At 36.2% G+C, this 19,992-nt stretch overlaps 1 protein-coding gene across 7 annotated transcripts in view; it reads left to right on the top strand.

The window, feature by feature from the left end:
• The first annotated feature begins 3,931 nt into the window (after positions 1–3,931).
• Positions 3,932–19,992, top strand: part of HMGCLL1 (3-hydroxy-3-methylglutaryl-CoA lyase like 1) — a 144,930-nt gene continuing 128,869 nt past the window's right edge. Inside the window, exon 1 of one of the 7 annotated variants that reach the window (XM_074333112.1) lies at positions 3,932–4,300. In XM_074333112.1, coding sequence (XP_074189213.1) covers positions 4,193–4,300 — 108 coding nt within the window. In that variant the 5' untranslated portion in view covers positions 3,932–4,192. The remainder of the gene's footprint in view (positions 4,301–19,992) is intronic. The other 6 variants (XM_074333114.1, XM_074333113.1, XM_074333111.1 and 3 more) reach the window with 6 other exon arrangements.

The raw sequence follows: 19,992 nt of genomic DNA, 5'->3' as shown, positions 1-19,992 counted from the left end.
TACAAAAAAATCCAAGTTAGAATTCTAGCAAATATGGAGGACTAAGCTGCTGTGAGCGATGCCTCTCTCCTCACACACCGATATCAAGGACATGCCCAGGGGCTAAATACTGCCAAGAAGCTGACACATGGGGAGGTACCTCTAAACCAATGGCTGTCTGAGGAGAGGGAGTTAATTGAGCCAAGATCATGAACCACTGGTTTTCCAAAGATGGTTTCATGTATAGTAGATGGAAAAAGTTCCATCTGAGATTTAGTTCCATCTGAGACTCAGACAGCATCTGAGTCTGTAAGTGAAAAATTAAATCCCTGTAATAAAATTGAAGCCAAGTTCCATTGTGCATTGTTTTAAGTTCCAGATCCATAATATCCTTATGGTACCCTAAGCTAAGGTGTTAATAGAAAGAATAAATAGAACTGTCAAACCATGCTCATTAGAAATTCTGGCCAAACAAAAGTGAAACTAATAATCCATAAAGGATTCCCATTGGGAACACACACACGCGTGCGCGTGGGCGCGTGCACACACACACACACACACACACACACACACACACACACAAACTTAAATCATCAGCAACACAAGGGAATACTGTATATATGAAGCAAAACTTTGGCAAAAATATAAATAGAAATTAACAGAAATACAACCCTAATGAAAAATTCCCACCGCCACGCTATTTTTGGAAGATTAATTAGATAATTATTTACACAGACATTTACATGATTATATTTTCGCAGCCAAGCTCCCTGTCAAAAATAATTAAAAGGCTATTCTTTAGGGGATTATTGAAAAATGATTTTGACTATATATGTGTATATAAATGTTGCATAGCCATTAGCATTATAGTTTCAAAGAATTTAAGTCAATGTAACATGAAAAGAGCAGAATAAAAAGCATAGACAGAGAATATTAATTTATTTCTCTCTGAAAGAAACTATATTCTAGAATTAGAATTGTGGATGTTTAATTGATATCTTCATGTAGCTTCTGTATTTCCCAAAATGTCTAGAGTAAGGAACACGATTATTATAGAATGATAGGACAGTATAGGAGAGCCCTGAAACTTTGGGAATTACACATGATGTGATATTTCTGGAGTTAAAGATGACTTTAGAAAGTGGACAGGAATTGAGACTGGAAAGGTCATCAAAAAACAAATAAAACTGAGTATTATTTTAAGAAACAACTCTGCAAAGGTTATGGGAAATCTCAAAGAATTTTAAGCTTTTATAAGTATTGATCAGATATGTATTTTCACAAATTGCTCAGGCTGTACGGTGAATATTTATGAATGCAAAATAAAACAGAAAACTAGGTAGCTAACATTGATTGGGTTCCTACTATATTCCAGAGACGATGTGTTGAGTACTTTATATATTCTAGCGCGGGTAATCTTTGTACCAGCTCTGTCAGGTAGGAGTTTTATCATTACCCTCTAATAGATAAAGAACTTGCAGAAGGTCACTCAGTAACTGATGGGGTCAGGCTCCCCGTGCAGGTAATCTAAAACCAGCATTTAGGCTCTCCCCTCCTGCACTATCGGGGTGCATTTCAAAGAGAAGCGCTGCAGAGAGAAGTCAATAGAAGAACAGAGAGAGACAAGGTATGAGTCTGAGGTGTTTAGCGTCTCTGGTTGACAGATTGAACTTGGGCTGGGAGGTTAAGGAAAGAAGGAAGACGAGAACCATTCAAGAGAGACAGGTAAAGTGAAACGTCTTGCATATAAATTAAAGATGGCTTAAAGTCACTAGAGAAAAGAGGGAATTTAATTCCTTTTAATTTGAAATGAATTTTTGTATCCTCCTCTGTTTGAGTGATTGAAATGCAATGGAATGCAAATGTTTTAGTCCTGTGTTACAGTGAGGGTAATATGGTGTGCAGATCAGGATATGACTCCAACTGACTTCGTGATTTTTAGCAAGTGATTCCTTTACTGTTCTGATTGGAGACTATGTTTCCTAATCTAGCATATGGGGAGAGAGCACATTACCTACCATACCTAGAGCTTTTTAGATTTGCAATAATGGGGGTACATATTGAGAATTTTCATTTTAATAATAAAAACGCTGATACTAACTGTTCAAATTGATTATTTGAAGCTGTTCAAATTTATACATTTTATGCATTTATGATTAGATTTAACATCAAACTGTACTCTCCAGCAAAAGCACATCTATTTTCACTCCCTTTTATTACTAAGATTAAACATTCTTAAGATCTTTGTTCTTCATTATTGCTAATGGTTTTGATAGTTACAGGAATTATATTTTAATATTTTTAGATTAGAGCATTTTCCATATGAAATGCATAAAAATAAAACTGTCAACAAATATTTTCATATTTATAAGATTAAAAGAAACTAGATTACCATGGTGAATTTATTGGGATATGAAATTTTCTGAAAACCTTTTATGTTTAGAAAACTATTAAGCAGTAAAGTTTATTTCCAGGTGTTCTTTTTCTTATAGCACAGGATCATACAATATTTGGCTTATCTTAGAGGTAATATGCTTCAAACGTTTGACTTTAATATAAATTGTCAAAAAGTTTTCAAGTTTTGAATGACTGACTCCATTATGGTTACATTTCTAAATTGCTGTTGTTCAAATTGGGTCATTTTAAATTCTCTCAACTACCCGGTTCCCTGTTGTAGAATAACAGCAAGGGGAGAAAAATGGTAGCAGGCATTGATGAAAACTGTATGCTGCATTTCAATTGTGGTAGGAAAATGATTAACAAATAGTTGAGCTGTGCTGAAAACATATAAAAGATTTAGCCCTATGAGTATATTCCTATAAAATAGTCATGGTCAGATAAATAATAACTAGAATTTTTAGTGTTTTAAGGAGTTTTAAAGTTTGCTTTGGCAGTTCAGAACGTGTTCTCTAAGTTCACTACCATTGGTCAAAGCTGTGAGAGGTCTAAGATCCCCTCATCTTCCTTGTCTTTTCACTGCTGTTCCTTCAGGAGTGAAGGATCCACATGATACCGTACCTTTCCCATTCTCAGCCTCTTTTTGTCCTTAACCACTGATTTCTATTGCTAGTGTTACTCTCACCACTCTCACAAGTAGTAATGATGGTTTGTTTATTCTGGGTTTTAAGTTCCCTCTAAGAGTGTTTATAATACATTTTACAAGGTGATCTTTGGACCCTTTCATCTGGTTGTGCAACTGTGTGAGCATCAGTCAGCTCCTGATTTATATTTGGTTCAGCAACTGGTAGCGCTGACCGGTACCCCTGGCCGTGCACACTTGGCTGCACAAGACTATTTCTGATGAATACAGCTATTCAGTTTCAGGCTGCTGAACCCACTTTGAAGAGTCTCAGAGAGGGTCGATGTGATAGAAGTGTACTTGTGAAAGAGGGAGATCTGTTCCAGGGCTATATTTCCAACCTCCTCCCTACCAAGATCATTCCTATTCCAATATCTTAAGAATTCTTTCAGATTTTTCAGTTCAAATGAATTTAACTTTTAAGGCTTCAATTATTTTGTGCCATGCATCCCTTAAGCAACTCAATTCCATTTCAGTGCTTAATTTGAAGTACCAGCTCCCTTACTTATCAAGTTATCTGTGACATCTCCCCTAATTCTGTACCTTCCGTGTTTTCTTTATTAGACTGTTGTATGCATATGTTTTACCATTGCAAACTGTCTGAAAGTATTTTAAAATCGAGCTTATTGTCATCAAGTATAAACTCAAGTGTGTTCAACGCTGGACAAATCTACACTGAGCACGTAAGGCTGCAGGTGGAAATGAGCAAATTCACCAATACAAAACACATGCCCCCTTCCTTTTATTTAGACCCCTTTCCTTCTGTATCTGATCTGAATCGGGTGAGAAGTCGGTTAGTGGGTCGTGTGCAGATGAAGTCAGCTTTGTGTGTTCGGCAGAGCGTGGAAAATGCTCCACACCTGAGTGTCCCTTGGCTTGGTTCCTTTCTCTCTTTTCCGGGTTCCAGTGTTGCCAGCACCCGCCACAGGTGCCTCCCGCACCGGGTACCCTGCGCGGCCACGTCCTGCTCTCCGCCTCCTCGGCGCCGTCGCAGTGCGCAGAGCGGGGCTGTGCTGGCTGCCCGTGCACGGGTGCGGCGCGCTCACGGCTGGCGCAGTTTCGCTACGCGGTGCCCTCCCCGCATCCCTCTCTTCTGGGCTCCCTCCAATCGCCAACTACAGCCCGGGCCCCGCGATGGGGAATATGCCATCCGCTGTGAAGCATTGCCTCAGCTACCAGCAGCTACTCCGGGAGCATCTTTGGATCGCGGATTCAGTGGCAGGGGCTCTCGACCCCGCGCAGGTACCACCTCGCGGCCCAGGGTGTCCCCACCCTCTTGCACACTACCATCGGGCCTCTCCCTCTGTTAGTTACCTCTGCACACCAGGGCCCTGCCTGCAGCAGTCTGTCGTGGTAGGCCTCACCCTTTAAAAGGTTTCCTATCATCTGTGTGCTGTAAACATGTAGACCCGCCCTACATAGCAGACCCAGCAAAATCCCTACCTGTGGCCATTTGCAGGTCCCCGAAAGGAAATTGCTCCTTCTCTGATTTTCCTTTCGAAGGGATGCATGGTATAATATCAGTTATAGCTGTAGGCACTCCTTCAAAGACAGTGCCCTTATTTTCAGTTTCCTCCTTGTACTGTGTAACAAAGACTACAGATTTGCCAGAATGTGAGGCAGAAGATTAGGAACGAAGCCAACATAGAAGGTTAGAAAATGTGGTGGGATGAAATGACTCATCGTATCATTAATTATACTTAATGTATTTAAGCTTCAACACACTTGGTTGAAAAAAAATTGTAGATAACAGGGAATTCAGGCCAAAATTTAATCCCATGTGATTCTTGAAAGTCCCCCTGTACACAACAGCAACATAATAGTATCCACATACTTGTGATTTAATACATTCTCAACCAGAAAAGGCAGGTAAGGGAGGGGGAAATTTACATATATATATATATATATATATATATATATATATATATATATACACACACACACACATATATATGTGTATGTGTGTATATATATGTGTATATACATACACACACACACACATATAAATATATATATATATATATTTCCCTTTAAATTTAAAATGTCACAGAGTAATAAGTGATAGTTATGTGAATAGTAAAACATGGCAAATGGGAGGGACCCTGTCAGGTTTTTTTGCTTTTGTTTTTGTTTTGAAATTGGCTAGATACAAAAGAAAGTTTATTTCTGATTTATAGTGTGAAAAAATAATAACTTCTAATATTTTAGTGGGTAAGCACAACTTTATTATTTGGCTTTAAATCAACTATTCTAATGTTAGTTATCCATTTTCCTATAGTTTTAAATTTTATGTATTCTCAGTTCAGTGTATGAATATGTGAAATTTTAATCTACGAATTGAAATTTATCGTTTGTGGATTTTTAAAATGATACTTTGCACCTCATTTCCTTGAAAGATGGTTGTGGTCATCTGACTCAAAGCCTCTTGGTGACGATGAAAGAGAGGGAAATTCATTCTTTATCTTCTCATATGTTCACAGGTCTTGTTATTTAATTTTTCTACATTCTAATTTGATTTTTCTAATACGACTCTTCTGTTTCATTTTCAGTCTGTTATATACTCAGGAATCCTTAACTTGTATTCCCTAAGTCTGAGACTTTATATAACTTTCGTTGCTTTATAAATATTATATATTTTTTCTTCCCTGCCATGTTCTGATTTTGGGGGTTTGGGGGACAATGATCAAAGCTAGGCTGCTATGTGAAGATGTCTACTTTTCCCAGTTAGGATGTGGAAGCAGGGCAATTGAAAATGACTAGGATGACTGATCAAGGAATGTGAGGAATAGGATTTTTGATATCCATCAGCCTAGTCAAGATCGTTTGTTCCTTTTTGAGAAATAGCTATACCTTCTCTAAAATTGCCTTTTCTATCCTCCAACTGTTTGCCTAGGAAACTCCTCCTTTTCATCCTCAAACAGAGCTTAAATATCACTTCTTTTGATCAACATTTTATCCCTCCGGAGTTAATGCCCATTTATGTGCCATTTTATACATAATTCTGTTTTGTACCCAATTTTCTTGAATTTAATTTTTTTTACGTTTTGTCCTATTTAAACTCACAGCAGCATTGACACCTGACACTTGACTCTTTGACATTTATCTCCTTTTTTTTGCTTCTGCTTAATAACACCCTTAGTGCTTTAAGCCCTACCTTTCTGGTTCCTCAGTCTGGAACCAAACTGCCTCAGTAGCCTGTATCTGTCTAAATATTCAGGTACCTCATGACTTCTTATCCACACACAGAGTTGAAGTTATTATTTGCATATCAGTGTCTTCCAGATTTATATTCCCATCTCTCTCTTAAGCTCTAGTCCAGATGCTTAGCTACTCACTTGACATTTTCACTTGGATATCTCAAAAGCAATTCAAACTCAACATTTCCAAAATGGGATTTATGTTCTCCCCCTTAGAACCCCAGACCTTTTCCAGTATTTCCCATACAGCGAACTATCACAGTTCATTCAGTCCTGCAAACCACAAGCCAAGAGCTCATTTTCATTTCCCCACATCCAAAGTACGACTAAGTCCTGAATTTCACCTCTTGAATTTCTCTCAAATCCATCTATTCTTCCAACTTTACTGCTACTATCAATTTTAAAATGGTATTAACTCTCATGGCCTTCTAGATTATTGCAATCCTTCTTCAACCTGCTGTCTGTAGGTAGTTGGGAGACGTTCTCTCTCTCAAATAGAATCATGCTCATCCCATTTCACAAACCTTCTATGAATTCCCATGACTTTTAGGAATGAACACCGACACTTTTAATGTGATTTCTGAAGCTTCAGATGATCTTTTCATTGCATCTCACTGGAACATCCTCTTAAGCTATTCTCTCTTATTCTTACCACAGTGGCTTTCTTTAAGTTCTCTAGTAATGTTTCCTCTGGAAACACAGTCCTTGCTTGCTTTCCCCTCTGCTAGGAAGCTTCTTTTCAGCTAATTAACTTCTATTCACCCTTCAGATCTCAAGTCCAATGTTCGTTCTCATGAAATATTTCTGACTCTCAAGGCAAGCAGCTTGCCTTGTTATTGTATATTGCACAGTGCACTGATCATTATATATAATATAAATTATATATTTTTGTGATGATTTGATATTTAATTCCCCACCAGATTCTAAGTATCATGCAAGGGAAAAAAATCCACCATAGGATTCTGAGCATCTAACCAAATGTCTAGTTAGTTTATGGTAACCAATAAATACTTGTTGAATGAACGAATGAATGAATGTTTAACTTTCTAGGCCATAAGCATCTCATGCTTATGGGGGCCATGAAATTCTTCTTAGCACTTTTCAGGATTCAAAGCAATGATTAGTGTGTTTTGGTACAATGATAAATATATGTCAAATGGATGCTAAAATGATGAAAATGAATACCCAATGTGAATAGAGTTTGGTCTTCGTGATGGAAGATGGATGTTATTACTGTTTGTGTCTTACCTTTTCATCTCAGGGAACCTAGTCATGCTTTGATGGGAGAATGGTTAAAAATGGATTCTGGAGGCTGTGAAAAGACAGCACAGTCTTTAGCCAATTGTTTAACATCAAATCTGGCAGAGAGAATCCTGAACAGAACCCCAGTGATTGAAATATTTGGGTTGCAATTGGGGCAGATATATTGTATTTTTGAAAGGATCCTGTGTTAGATAACAGAAGATTGGAAACCTAGACCTTTTTCTGCTACCAATTTATTCTGTGATTTTGTGTAGGCAATAGCCTATTTGGATCTTAAATTTTCACTTTACACATTAGAGATAATAATGTATCCATGATAAATTTTTAAGATAACATCAACTATTGGGTGTGTATATGTGTAAATACCAATGCACACATTTGAGGTTTAACACTTTATTACCAAATAAAAAAATGTCTCAATGTACATGAAAAGCTTATACTACCACAGCTCCACTAATTAAATACTTTGAGTCCCTAGTTTTTTGCTGACACTGGTTTTGCAAAAGATCCTATAATAGACGAATTGTTCTTTGGTTCAAGCTATTTCTGAGTGTCTATTTTATTTTCTACATTTGTCCCTGTTAAAATGGGTATGCTGAAGCTGGCTTAATTAGTGTATTTTAAAGTTTTGGTTATATTTAACTTTCCTGGTAGAGCAATCCCCCTTTGATTTCCAAGTGCTGCTTATGCAGTAGCTAAATTTCTTCTTATATGAAAACTCCATTGCAATAATAAACCTCCCAAGGATCTAAATTCTAACACAGTGTTTTAAATGCATTAGCTTTATAAAAGCCAAATTGTAGATTACGTGAGATTAAATAAATAGGGTTTATACATTATATCCTATGTTGTAAGTTATATTTACTGTCAACCAAAATTATGATTCAAACTGAAGTATTTGGTGTTAAAGAGTCTCTGGAATTAATCTAAGAGTATTATATTTCTGCTTAAAAATAATCAGGATAATGTGAGTATATATGAGTACTTTTAAGTTTGCAACTATATAGCTGTTAGTACATTTACTAAATACCTTCGGATGACTGGGGAGGAAGGTGGTCTTGGTTCCTTTTTACCTCTTTTTTGTTAGAATTTTATGGCTTCTTTTGAAAGTATGTATTTTTATTATTAATTCCCCCCTTCATTAGCTTGTTATATATTGTTTTTAACTGCACTCTTAGTTGCTATCTGTGTCAACATACAACCCTGACTTATTTAAGTGTTATATAAATTAGCACTATTGTAACTGTTAATAATGCAAATCATTCATTTACTGCCTTCTGCTTTTCATATTGGTGTATACATTAACTTTGTATATGGTATACTTGTAATATATATACAGTCAATATATACATTTATGTTTATGCATGTATTTTTTTCTTTCCTCTGCTCTTCATTCCTTTATTTCTATTTCTTCCATCTGAAATTATTTTCTTTTTTTCTTTTTTTTTGTTGAAATTATTTTCCTTCAAATAGAAGTATTTGCGTTTAATATTTTTTTGAGTGAAAATCTGATGAATTCTGTTTTTCTTTGAAATTACATTTATTTTGATACACACATATGTATACATATACACATATAATGTGCATAAATATACGTGAATATTGACTATTAATATATATTTCATATAAAGAATTAAAATACATGACAGCGTTAAAAAAAAAAATGCAGATTTCTCAATACACACAATGAAAGCCAGAGACAGTGAAATCAGCTATTAGTCTTATTTTTGTTTTTTTGATATCTTTTGTTCTGTTTTCATTGTCTTTGATTCAACGGTATAAGTATGATGTGCCTAGATTTATTTATTTATTTTGTATCTGCTAATGGTTTATAGTACTTGGATCTATGGCTTGATGATTGTTGGCTTTCATATGTTTTGGGAATTTTTTAACCATTTCTCTTCCAGTATTGCTTCTGTTGTTTTTGTTTGTGTTTTTTTTAACCCCCTCCATATGGGCCTATAGTTTGAAAAAATCTCAGAACTTACCTTTTTTTTGCATTTATTTCTTACCCTCATTTTTGTATTTTTCATCCATTCTTTTTTCTCCATGTTCAGGCTGAATATTTTCTTCTCACCTGTATTCCATTTTACTAATTCATTTTTCAGAGTTCTCTAATTTGCTGTTAATCTAATTTATTGAGTTCTTAGTTTTAGTTATATTTTTGAGATAGCAGATTTCTGTGTGATTTTTAAAACCATTTTTTAGTTCTCTGCCACAATTCTCCCTCTTATCATAAGTACTTAAATATTCATCAGAGTTATTTTAAGTTCCATGTCTGATAACTCCAATATTTAGAACTCTTATGAGTCTGTTTCATATATATTCCTGCCTGGAATGCCTATTCATTTTTGAGTTTATGTTGACACCTAATATGAAAAGAAATATAGGCATATTTAGAGGCTCTGAATTATTCTATCCTTCTCCAAAAAGGATTACCTTTTTTTTTTTCTCCCATTTTACCTATTCCTCAACCCCTATGTCTAGCAATTACCATATGTTCTTTGTATCCTTGAGTTTTGTTTTGATTTTATGTATGATCATAACAATATCTATCTTTCTCTGTTTGACTTATTTCATTAGCATAATGCCCTCAAGGTCCATTCATTTTGTCACACATGACAGGAATTCCTTCTTTTTATGGCTGAATGATATTCCATATTGTGCATACACACACACACACACACACACACACCACTTTCTTGTCATTCATCTGCTGATGGACACTTACGTTGCTTTCATGTTTTAGCTTGTAAATAATGCTACAATGAACCATACAGGTACAGATAGCTATTTACAATAGTTATTTCATTTCCTTCAGATAAATACCTAGAAATAGAATTGCTGGACCTAATGTTAGTTCTAATTTCAGTTTTTTTGAGGATCCTCCATACTGTTTTCCATAGTGGTGGCACTAATTTATATTCCCTCAGTGTGCAAATGTTCTCTTTTCTCCACACCCTCACCAACACTTATTTCTTGTCTTTTTGATAATAGCCATTCTAACAGGTGTGAGGTACATAAATGAGTCTAACAGACAGTAAATGTAAAGTCAGCTTACCTTCAGACAATCAGGTGCTCGGTGATGTGAGACTAGGCCTACTTCATATCTGAGGGCTTGCCATTTTCTCTTCATGCTTTCTTTTATTTTGTAGCACATCAGGGGTTCTAACTAAAAGGCCTAAGGTATTTACCAGAATGTCCCTTCCTGGTTGGAAGCTAAACTCAAAATATTTCCTCCTTAGTCTCTCCTGGAAGGCTCCTGGAAGCTCTGATGGTCTTCCCAGCTGCTAATATAGAATTGGCCAGCGCCTCTGGAGGAAAGGCATACTGAACATTGGTGTCACCACTTTATGTTTTCTTCTGCATGATATATTGGCCACTGCAGTGCTCACTCCCGTGGCAACTCTAGGCTATCAAACAACTGTTTTTTCATTAATATTCCCCCAGTTTTTCTGGTGGTTTTCTCAGTGAGAAAATTTGTTCCAGACAAGCTAGTTGAAAGATTAACAATATAACAGGGAAATTTTTAAAAAATAACTAATCATACAACATAATTTGAATTATCAAAATATATTTATTTACCATATTACAAAAAAATGTTAAGTGGTTACAGTCCTGGCAGTATGAAAACTGCTTAGAGGATGTATGTATATATGTATTTTTTTATTTTTACAGCTTTGTTGAGATATAATTGACATATAACATTATATAAGTTTAAAGTGTACAGATTTTATACACTTATATCTTTCAAAATGATTACCACCGTAGTGTTAGCTAACAGCTGCCACATCACATAATTACCATGTTTTTTATGTGGGAAAAACATATAAGGTCCACTCTCTTAGCAACTTTCAAGTATATGATATAGTATTATTAACTATAATCATTATGCTATACATTACATTCCTCTAACTCATCTTATAGCTGGACATTTGTACAGAGTGATAATTTAAAGTTCAAAAAAAATTAAAAAGATTGGCTGCTTTATAAAAAAGTAACATTTCATGGAAATACAGACTATTCCAATGGTTTTCACTATAAATAAAAATGATGAAAGATAGAGAAGATAGTTTTAAAATAATATGAAAAGTAATATTATGCCCAACTTCAGTATCTGGCTTGAGAGAAACAATGTAATATTTACTCCTTTATGTGTAACATAGTTCAATAAAATTTGTTGAATGAATCAATGGATGACTGTAATTCCTTTATAATATTTTATCTCTATTAATACAAGTTTATCTCAAATCTTTCCATTTCATAGGCATGAAATTGGTAGGCATATTCTTAACTTTTTCGTTTTTAATCTTATCTTTGGCTTTGCCTCATTTCATTCCTGGTTCATTTATTCCTAATCAGTCTCACTCATCTACTCATTAAATGAACTTTTTTAGAAGTCCACATATTTTTTCAATTTATTCACAAATAATTTTGTAGGTTTTGCTGATCCTTTTGTCTATATGCATATGCTTGTGCCTGCATGTGCATACGTGATGTAGTAACACCTGATTTCTATTTTTTTATTGTAATCTTTCTATTTTACTGAGTTCTGAATTAGTATTTTAATTTATTTGACTATTTAGCTCATGCAATTTCAATCTTGTATTTTTTATTTTAGTAGTTTGTATATATTTTAAATATTTTTAAAATTTTCAATTATACTTGACATACAATATTATATTAGTTTCAGGTGTACAAAACAGTGATTAGACATTTAGATAACTAATGAAGTGATCACCCCAATAAATCCAGTACCCATCTGACACCATACTTGGTATTGCAATACTCTGACTTTATTCCCTATGCTATAATCTACATCCCCATGACTATTTTTGTAACTACCTATTTGTACTTCTTAATCCCCTGTCCCCTTTACACATCTTCCCAATCATGCCCCACAATCTGGCAATCATCAAAATGTTCTCTTTATCTACAACTATCAGCTTGTTTTTATTTTGTTTGTCTATTTATCCTGTTTCCTACATTCCACATATAAATTAAATAATGTGATATTTGTCTTTCTCTGTCTAACTTAGTCAACTCAGCACAGTAACTTCTAGGTCCATCCATGTTGTTGCAGATGGCAAAATTTTATTCTTTTTTATGGCTGAGTAATATGCCATTGTATATATGTACCACCTCTTCTTTATTCAACCATTGATGGACAGCCAGGTTGCCTCCATATCCTGGCTATTGTAAATAATGCTCTAGTGAACATATGGATGAAGACATTCACCTTGGAATAGTATTTTGGTTTCTTTGGATAAATACCCAGAAATGGGATTACTGGGTCCTTGTTTGTCTCTTGTTATAGCCTTTGTTTTAAAATCTATTTTGTCTGGTATAAGTATTGCTACCCCAGATTTTCGTTTGTTTCTTTGTTTCCATTTTCATGAAATAACTTTTCATTTCTTTAATTTCAGTCTGTGTGTCTTTAAATCTGAAGTGAGTCTCTTGTGGTCAGCATATGGAAGAGTCTTGTATTCTTGCCCTTTCAGGCCCCCTATCTTTAGATTGGAGCATTTAATCCATTTACTGTTAAAGTACTATTAAAGTAATTAATAGATATGTAGTTATTACCATTTTATTATTCATATTTTTTATCTTTTTTTTCCTTTCCTTTTTGTTAAAGAAGTCCCTTTAACATTTCTTGTAATACAGGATTGTTGGTGATGAACTCCCTTAACTTTTTCTTGTCTTGGAAGTTCTTTATTTGTCCTTCAATTCTAAATGATAGCTTTGCTGCATAGAGTAATCCTGGTTGTAGGTCCTTGCTTTTCATCACTTTGAATATTTTGTGCCAGTTCCTTCTGGCCGCAAAGTTTTTGTTGAGAAATCAGCTGATAATCTTATAGGAACTCCCTTGTAGGTAACTAACTGCTTTTTTCTTGATGCTTTTAAGATTATTTCTTTGTCTTTAACCTTTGGCATTTTAATTATGATGTGTCTTGGTCTGGGCATCTTTGGGTTCATCTTGTTTGGGACTCTCTGTGCTTCCTGGGATTGTATAGCTATTTCCTTTGCCAGGTGAGTGAATTTTTCCATCATTACTTGTTCAAATGCTTGTATGCTTTTAGTTCCTTGCTCTCTCTCTTCCCCTTCTGGTACCCCTATGGTATGAATGTTGATATTCTTGATGTTGTCCCAGAGACACCTTTAACTGTCTTTTATTATTTTTTTTTTTTTCTTTTTCGCTGTTCTGATTAGGTGCTTTCTGATACCTTATCTTCCAAATTGCTAATGCAGTGCTCTGCTTCATCTAATCTGCTGTTGATTCCCTCTAATGTAGTCTTTATTTCAATAGTTATTGTATTCATTTATAACTAGTTCTTTTTTATGTTTTCCTGTCTTTTTGTCAAAGTTCTCACTGAGATCATTGAGCCTCCTTATAATAGTGTTTTGAACTCTGTATGTGGTAGATCGCTTGTCTCGATTTTGTGTAGTTCTTTTTCTGGAACTTTGTTCTCTTCTTTCATTTTGGACGTTTTTTGTCTCTCCATTTTGGCTGCCTCCCTGTGTTTGTTTCTATTTATTATTATAGGCAGAGCTCTTATGTCTCCCGATTATAGTAGACTGGCCTTATATAATAGGTGTCCTGTTGGTCCCACTGGTACAGTCTATCTGGTCACGTGAGCCGGGTGCTGTAGGTGTGTCCCTTGTATAGATTATGTGTGCCCTCCTGTTGTAGTTGAGTCTTAGTTGCTGTTTGTAAGTCAGTGGGAGGGATTGACCCTTAGGCTGATTGATTGTGAGGACTGACTGTGACGACAGTAGAGGAGATGTTGTGCAGGGAGTCTCCCTATAGAGCAGGATTTGCTTTAGCAGGACTCTGGTGCCTGCCTAGTCTTCCCTTTGGGTATGTTTGTTGTGGGTATGGTTGGGTGATGCTCTGGTGTGTTATGAAGTTGGCTACCAGGTGTATTGGTTCTGAGGCTTCTTAGGGTGGTTCTGTTGCAGGCCAAGGTCAGCCACTGCCTGGGGTCACTTGCTATGAGCTACAAAGTGATCTACAGATGGTTGCCACTTTTGCTGCACTTGGAGGTGCCTGGGAGAGGCTGAACTGGGAACCATCGCCAGCTGCCATTGGATAGGCTCGGGACTGTGTAGCAAGTGGTATGGGGCATTCTGAGGTCAGATGCTGCTTGCTTGTGTCTTGCTAACCTTTGAGAGAATTTAGGAAAGTCCGCAGCATGAGCCAAGACAGGCCATTTGTTTGGAAGAGCCACAGGAAGCTGCTCAGTTTAACCCACATGTTGGGTGGGGTTGTGTTTCAGGGAATCACTTTGTGGGCCGAACGGTGTTAGCCAGGTTAATGGAGACTCAGATATGGTGGCTTTGTGCATCTGCATGCTGGGTGTGGGCAAGTGCTCAATAAAGGAAAAATGGTGCCTGTCAGCACTTCTGTCTGGGAGAAAGCTGCCTCCCAGTCCTTGCCCTGAAGCCAGACAACTGAGCCCTTCCAGTATATACCTGGTGCTTTTCCAGCTGCTGCCCCAGCACTGGAGCTCAGAGTCGGTCAGTAAGTCTGTGTACAGTCCCTATAAGAGAAGCACCTGAGACTCTAGCCACCCTCCTTCTCACTCAGCCACAATCTCCACTGGTTTTCACAGTCAGAAATTACCTGGACCTCTCTTCCCAGCACTGGAGCCCCGGACTGAGAGCCTGGTGTGTAGGCCTGGGACCCCTCACTTCTCAGGGGGGCAACTCTGCAGCCAAGATATCCCTCCCTGTTTTTAACTGCCACACGAAAGTGTGGGATTAGCCTGTTCTGTGTTCCTCCCCTCCAGCAGTTTTTGTGTGACTTCTTCTGTATATTCTTAGTTATAGGACTTCGTTTCAGCTAGACTTCAGGTGATTCTCAGTGATGGTTGCCCTATACTTTAGAAGTAATTTTAACATGGTCACCAGAGAAGGGAAGCATAGCATTTACTTACTCTGCTGTCTTGAATTTCAGTCCTTTAAAAAGTAATTGGCTTAAGACAATACATATCGATTTCTCTGTTGTTTTTCTCTAAATGTGTCTGTTATAAGCTACTTATCTAATTGTCCCAATCCTTAATTAGGTGAATTTAACTTTACGTGTGATGTGACTGTTCATGTTTATCCTATTTTATGCCATATTTATCAGCCTCGTCACTATATTTTTTGTATTTGAGGCTGTTTATACATTTTGATGTTCTTATTTTATATTTAAATCAATAGTATTGTTTGGAGCAAAACATGTATTTCACAGAATGAATTTATTCATCTTGAGAAAAATTTGTTTTATTGTTATTACATCATAGTTTCTCAAATAGCATATTACCAGGTACATTGTCATTCTCATGACCCTCTTTATTGACAGATGAAGTGAAAGTAGAGTTCCAAAGACTTGTGGTACTGATGAAGCCAAAGATTTTAGTCACGGGCACAACAGAGTTAGAAAGTTGAAAATATAGGTATTTGTGGTCAGAGGCTTAATAAGTAAGCAGTCACAAGAAATAAAAAGCCTTTTGTATGACCATGTGAATTAATGTCTTGGACAGAGTAAAATTCCAGTGGAAATCAAATATTGGATGGAAAGTTCACCAGGACATTGACTACTCTGTAGAATAGTGTCAAAATTTGGGGTGAAAGGGACACTGGTGCACTAAGTTCTAATGTCCCTGGTATATAAGGGAGATACGAGTCCTCAAGTGGGGATAAAAGACAGACAGTATGGCCAAATTACATGGCTCTCAAAGGAACAGGAATTTTTATTCAAGTAAGGATTAACAGTTTTAAAGAAGTAATGGAAACTAAATAATACATTGAGAAATGACTAAAGAGAACAGAACTGTGAAATAAGGTGGGTTACCAGGTGAATGATCCTTGACAGCTTGCGATGGATGTAGAGCTTAGCATCAGCCAAGTCCTGGATTTATTACATTCTAAAAGCACAGGGACTTTAGATCTTGACTTGATCAGACTTTATTTAGATCTTTAATTTGAATTAACTTATATGTGTTCCTGGAAAAAAAAAAAGAAGAAAACCGTTTTTGTTAAGGCTGTTCCCATGTTGATTTCCAAAGGGAAATGCCTGACACGTAAATACTGAGACAAGGGGTGGAAACCCTGAGGGTTGTGCATTGATCTCTGTGCCATTGGGAAGTATGCTCCTGGTATTTTACAAGAAATGCAGCCTTTAATATCTTCCTCAGATTTTATTTTTTAATTAATTGAAATGTTATTTTGTAGGTGTCCTTTATTCAGAGAACTTTTATATAGCTACCACTATCAAGTGTTCGATATGTGCTAGGCACTGCCTTAATTGCTTTGTATGCAATAACTCATTTAATCCTCACAGCAGTCCATTATATAGATGGAGTAATTGAGAGGCGGAAAGGTTAAATAACTTGTTCATGTTCAACAACTAATGAATAACAGAACTAGGACTTGAATTTAGGCCGTTCTAGTTCCAGAACCCCCAATTATCACCATTCTACCCGTGCTTCCTAAAAATTTCTAGGGATAGGAATCACCTGAGGTGTTTATGAAATGTACTGGACATTCTGATTCAGTAGCTCTGAGTTGAAGCCCATCTGTCATTGTATTTACTTCACCTAATTTTAGAAAACGCAGTGCTGGGTGATGCTGCCACCCTTCCATCCCTGTATCTGCTGTCAGAGGGCCTGCTGTCATATCATGTTTCCTCTAAACTGTCTTTCCAGAACTCCTGGCTCCTGCCCATGAAAGGCTCCTATGAGTTTCAACTTCCCTTCTATCCTCTTTGAGGTTGAGACTAGAGTTCTGCCTGGAATAGAATTGCATTGGATACAAAAGGAAAAACAACTTGGTTTCCAATAAATTTCCTGTTCCCTTCAATCTCCAATACTTTCTGTCCTTGGATTTCTGTTGGCTCCTATATTCCTTGCTTTCTCTTACTCCAGCTGGCTTTCACATCCTTCCCTCCCCCGACCCTGTGTTCTTGTTTTTTTCATTAGCTCTGAACTCCTCCAAGTCTTCTGGCTTTCTTTATGCTTATTCACTCTGTGCTGTAACTTTCCCTGACCCTTTCTTCTCTCCTCATCTGTTCCTTTCCAAGTTTAGCTTTTATTTTTGTTTTGCTTTATTTTCCCTGATCAACCAAGGGGCTAGACTGCAGACCCATAACTCTATGGGTCACTCTCATGTAACAGATAGTATTTAAAAGAGATAAAGCAAAGTCATATATTGGATAATATCATTTTAATATAAATTCTGCTTTGAAAGTGATGGCCCAGCCTGCTTGTAGCCCTAATACTAAAGCAACAAGTAGAATCCCAGTTTCCTCCGGCTAATCTAGCTATTATGAGTTTAAGTAGTAGAGCAAATTAGCTGCTATACAGGTGAGCTGAATTTAACCTTTGGAAATATTTTCTTTGGCTGAGGCTGCACTTAAAAATGAAGTACATATGAATGCCTTTAACAGGACTTGCACTCTTTATTCATATACCTACCTGCCTCGGGCATCCAGGTTATCTTCTTGAGCCTATGAAAATTTCATTTTGTGATCTGTGATGGTCAGTGACATGGGGATACTTTAATGGAACCATCCAGAACATTTCTGAACATTGGCATATTTTTCAGTAGTGTAAAGCCTAATTATAGTCCTTCAGCATGCAGGAATTTGTCTTGAAATTACCAGAGTGTGCCATCTTCTCTTTTGGACAGTCTACCTTTCTGAGTGATGAGAATTCATTCCTAAATGAACACTCAAGTGTTTTTGAATTTCTTCTCTTGGATCTAACCATCTTGATGAGCTATTTGTTGTTGTTGTTGTTGTTTTACAGAAAATAATATTGGCACATCATGTTCCCAAAACATTTATTCTAAAATCAGACTTTATATAAAGAGAATTTTACATGAAGATAATTTAAAACGCTATTCTAGTTTATAGACATTTATATTTTAAAACTTTTTTCAGATTACTTATATGAAAGCCAAGGCAAGGAATAATAGTAATGGGAAAGCTCTCTGAAAAATGTAAAATCCAAACAAAAGCTGTTGTTTCTAGGCAGTAGTGAAGGAACCAGAACTGTGAATTCCAAACACCTTTTTGTCAGGACCTCCTGTTTCCTTCCCTGGTCTAGAGAGAGGAAGAGCTGTGCTCTCATTGTCTTGATACTTGCCAGGTAGAGAAGACCATGGTGGGGGAAGGAAGGGCAAAGCACTATGGGAGGTAGAACCACTGGAGCTTCTGTCCCGAAACTAATATTCAGGCCACATTTTCATTCTTTGTTGCTGTGTTCCTCTGAAAGCTCATTTCTTCATTCTGCTTTTTATTTGCATCACTTTTTCCCCCCTGCAATCCTTTCTTGCAGTTCAGTTAAAAATACTAGCTTGTAAAATTGTTCTACTACAGTGTAGGGGGTGTTAGTGATGATGATAAAAGTCTTTCTGTTGGTGGTAGATTTGAGGTCAAGTGGGACTTAGATAGATAGAATGTATTCCTGGTCAGAATAAGATGATTGGAGATTTATAGGCAGAATTAATCTAGTGAGATCATTTATTTAGTTATAAATATACATATGTGTATCTTTGTCTCTCTTTGTCATATATCTAATCTAGTGCCTCTTACAGGAAAAAATATATATTTTAAAGTCCTCTAATCTTAAAAATTGCCTTTTTTATTTGATTTGAAGGTGGATGCTCATTTTTTACAAGTGGTGAAACTTTTCTCATAAGTGTTTCTCTTATGTCCTTCTCATTTTCCCCCATCAACCCTAGTTCTCATATAGTGGTTTGTGGACCCATTTTTGTTTTCTGCATTAATGCAGAGTTCCCTACCAGATATGGTTGGTTAGATTGAAATGTCTCTTTATTAAGTATACAATATTTGCAGTGCAAGATTAAGGTCTTCACAAAGGATGAAACTATATTTTATTTACCATTCTGTTATCCAGCAGATCTAAATACTTAGTTCCTCTTTAAATGTTTATAGAACTAATTTGTATATGGCAAACATCTGTAGTATAAACTTTAGTTGCCTTTTTCCAAATTAACTGACTTTCTGATTGGCAAAAAAAATATGTATTTAATTTCTCAAAGATATTTTTATAAACTAGAATTAGTAGTATTAGTTGTTATATATTATTTTCCACCTTAGACTGTACTGCATATTTTTAAATCCTGGTGCTAATAATTTGGAAGTTTGAAAACCTATTTTTTTTCTTTCTTGGCTTTCGTTGTAAAGCTCAGAGAAAGTAGAATCTAGTTTTCATTCACTTTCCATAAAGGTGTTTTTATTGAGTTAATTCACACAGAGTACAGTATGCATCTTCTCATGATTCCCTTTTACAGAAGTAGTAGAAACATTGAGGGGTATGATGGTACCCTCAGGATGAAGCAGCTTCTCTGTTGCAGTGTCTCAGCTCTGGTTTCAGGTTTTGGATTCAGTGTTTGGGCCGAATATCCCACTGATAGTAAGTGCATCAATGTCACCTTACGCTTGTAACTTTCCAAGTCACGCTT

Source organism: Rhinolophus sinicus, linkage group LG05 (assembly GCF_036562045.2).
Source record: "Rhinolophus sinicus isolate RSC01 linkage group LG05, ASM3656204v1, whole genome shotgun sequence".
Taxonomy (NCBI): Eukaryota; Metazoa; Chordata; class Mammalia; order Chiroptera; family Rhinolophidae; genus Rhinolophus; species Rhinolophus sinicus.
The sequence above is the reverse complement of the archived record's forward strand: the minus strand, read 5'-3'. Positions and strand labels throughout refer to the sequence as shown.